The following is a 3,565-nucleotide window of genomic DNA, read 5'->3' as shown; positions in this document are numbered from 1 at the left end:
TAATAATAATAATAATAATAATAATAATCTATACCTATACATAATGCAAAAATAATTTTTAACCATTGAATTATATATAATTATTTTCCAATAATAATAATAATAATGATGATGTAGTTAATTAATTAGAAACTAACCTGTAGGTTTTAAGAAGGCCAAGACCTTTATAGAGCTCTACAAATGCACTCCTAATCATTTTCTGAGCATATTGAATTTTCCTTTTGTTAATGAACTCTCCACCACCACCGGACCCTTCTTTTATGGGACTGTTCACTAAATCCTCCCATAACATGGAAGTAACTGCCGTGATGCTACGGCTTGGCGTGGTGGCCGGAATATCAATTCTTATTGCCATCTTAGCTTTTCCTTTCTTTGTCTTCATCCTTGTTGCTGACTTCACAAAATTCACTCCATTTCTTTCCAATGTTGTCATCACTTCCTCCGTTTGTGAAATCTCTGAATTGCTTTCATTATCTGATTCTCCTACACTTTCTGCACAACAAATTTTAATAATATATCATGCCATGAGAAGATCATTTCCTACAGAATGGTCGCAATTAGGGTTATAATATTGATCCCAGTAATGAACCTTGCAATCATACTAGTGACTACAATTAAATTTGTCACATTATCCCGCAATTATTTGTCATGAATTTAAATTTTATTTAAGAATTTTTTAGTGATTAATAAATTACAACATACATAAATAAGAGGGTATTTGAACTCTTAATGATTATTTAAGTAAACAAACCAATTGATTACTCAATTATTAATAAAGAATTTGCATCTCTAAATTTTAAATTTTTATTTTAGAGAATAAAGTGAAATTTTTTATTATTAAATATTTTTTTTATATCTTTTTTTTGTTTCACCTATGAAATAAACGGAATAAATCATACTTTATCCTTTAAAGTGAAATTTAAAATTTAGAGGATTTAAATCCATTAATAAATATAATATAAAACTTATATGTATTAATTTTAAAAATATAGGTTAGATAGATTTTCTATCAAAATACAATTTTATTAGGATATTAAATATTAATGTAACTTAAGAATAAACTTTTATAAAAAATTAATTAATATTAACTGATAAATACTTTTTTCCATAATTAGACTCTAATCATTAGACTGCACCAAAATTGAGAGGGGCAATTAAAGAGAAAGACAGACGAGGTGGACAGCAAGAATTTTTCTTGTGCGCATGGAGAAGATACAATTTTGCATAGCTACAAACACTCACGAAAAAACATATATTATGTGATATATTATATTATTTATTAAATATGTACTTCAATATTAACTTATAAGGACAGTTGTGGGACCACAGAGTCGAATCCAAGTCTGACGCCAGAAGAAACGATTGAGCATGCATGTTAAATATATAATTCAATATTAAGGACAGTTTCATGTGCATGCTAATGCTTTTCTTATGAAATATGATAGCTACAACAACAACAAAGTGTTGTCCCACTAAGTGGGATTGGCTACATGAATCAAACGATGTTATTGTACTCTGTTATATATCATGTTTACAGAGAGACCGTTTACATGTATATCTCGTTTGACTACCTTATGGATGGTCTTTTTATATCTTCCTCTGTCTTTCGCCCTTTGTCCATCTTCCATCTCATCCACCCTCCTGACTGGATGTTCTATCGGTCTTCTTTTCACATGTCCAAACCACCTGAGACGCGATTCAACCATCTTTTCCACAATGGGTGCTACTCCAACTCTCTCCCTTATATCTTCATTCCTTATTTTATCCAATCGCGTATGACCACTCATCCATCTCAACATCTTCATCTCTGCCACACTCAGCTTATGTTCGTGCTCCCCTTTAGCCGCCCAACACTCCGTACCATACAGCATAGCCGGTTTTATAGCGGTGCGATAGAATTTACCTTTAAGTTTTAAAGGCACTTTTTTGTCGCATATAAAACCAGATGCACTCCGCCATTTTGACTAACCTGCTTGGATCCTATTATTTACATCCTGTTCAATCTCTCCATTATCCTGTATGATGCACCCAAGATACTTAAAACTTTTAACTTTTCGTAGGATGTTTTCTCCAATCTTCACCTCTATATTGGAATTTTTCCTTCTCAGACTGAACTTACATTCCATATATTCCGTCTTGCTACGGCTTATGCGCAGACCATACACTTCTAGAGCTTCTCTCCATAACTCCAACTTCTTATTTAGGTCTTCCCTTGACTCTCCCATAAGGACGATATCATCGGCAAAAAGCATGCACCATGGCACAGGCTCTTGGATGTGCTTTGTGAGTACTTCCAAGACTAATGTGAAAAGGTATGGACTTAAGGATGATCCTTGGTGTAATCCTATACCAATAGGAAATTCCTCTGTCACACCACCTTGAGTCTTCACACTAGTTGTGGCCCCATCATACATGTCTTTAATTGCCCGAATATATGCAATACTTACTCTCCTCTTTTCTAAAATCTTCCATAAGACCTCCCTTGGTACCCTATCATACGCTTTTTCCAAATCAATAAACACCATATGTAGATCTCTTTTATTACTATGATACCTCTCCATCATCCTTCTTAATAGGTATATCGCTTCAGTGGTAGATCTTCCTGGCATAAATTCAAATTGGTTCTCTGTTACTTGTGTCTCTTTTCTCAACCTCCGTTCTATCACCCTTTCCCATAACTTCATAGTATGACTCATAAGCTTAATCCCTCTATAGTTTCCGCAACTTTGTATATCCCCCTTATTCTTGTAGATAGGTACCAAGGTGCTCTTTCTCCACTCATCAGGCATCTTCTTTGACATTAAAATCTCATTAAAAAGCATGGTTAACCAGTTGGTGCCTTTTTCTCCAAGACCCTTCCAAACCTCAATCGGGATATTATCAGGTCCTATTGCCCTACCATTTTTCATCTGCTTTAGAGCCTCTTTTACCTCGAAGTCTCGAATCCTTTGATAGTAGTCAAAGTTTTGATATTCTTCCCTTGTGCATAATTGACCAAGGCTCGGAAGAGTCTTCTGTCCCTCATTAAATAACTCGTAGAAGTAGCTCTTCCACCTTTCATTAATCTTCTCTTCTTGAGCCAACACCTCTCCATCCTTATCCTTTATGCACTTAACCTGATCCAAATCTCTCGTTCTTCTTTCTCGGCTCTTTGCGATTCTATATATACCTTTTTCTCCTTCTTTCGTGCCCAAAGACTGGTAGAGACCCTCGTATGCTCTTGTTCTTGCTTCACTTACAGCCACTTTTGTCTCTTTCTTAGCCCTTTATATTTTTCCCAGTTATCTGCATTGCGGCATAAAGACCACTCTTTAAAGCATTCAGTTTTTATCTTTATCTTTTCTTGTATACTCGCATTCCACCACCAGGACTCTTTGTCTTTTGGTCCTATTCCTTTAGATTCACCAAAACTTTTCTTCTAATAACTTCTGCCATCTCCCTCCACATCTCTTCCGCGCTTCCATTCCCATCCCACTTTGCCTCTTCTCCTACCCGTCTTAGGAAGCTTCTTTGTTTCTCACCTTTCATCCACCACCACCTCGTCCTTGGGTTCTTCGTATGATGT

At 35.3% G+C, this 3,565-nt stretch overlaps 1 protein-coding gene across 1 annotated transcript in view; it reads right to left on the bottom strand.

Moving 5' to 3' along the window:
* The window catches only part of LOC107625288 (phosphate transporter PHO1), a 22,694-nt gene that overhangs the window by 10,509 nt on the left and 8,620 nt on the right, over positions 1-3,565 (bottom strand). The window contains exon 3 of the mRNA XM_016327898.2: positions 138-492. Within this exon, the coding sequence (XP_016183384.1) occupies positions 138-492 (355 nt within the window). The remainder of the gene's footprint in view (positions 1-137; positions 493-3,565) is intronic.

Source organism: Arachis ipaensis, chromosome B02, assembly GCF_000816755.2.
Source record: "Arachis ipaensis cultivar K30076 chromosome B02, Araip1.1, whole genome shotgun sequence".
Taxonomy (NCBI): domain Eukaryota; kingdom Viridiplantae; phylum Streptophyta; class Magnoliopsida; order Fabales; family Fabaceae; genus Arachis; species Arachis ipaensis.
Note: the sequence above shows the minus strand (reverse complement) of the source record. Positions and strands in the feature narration are given on the sequence as shown.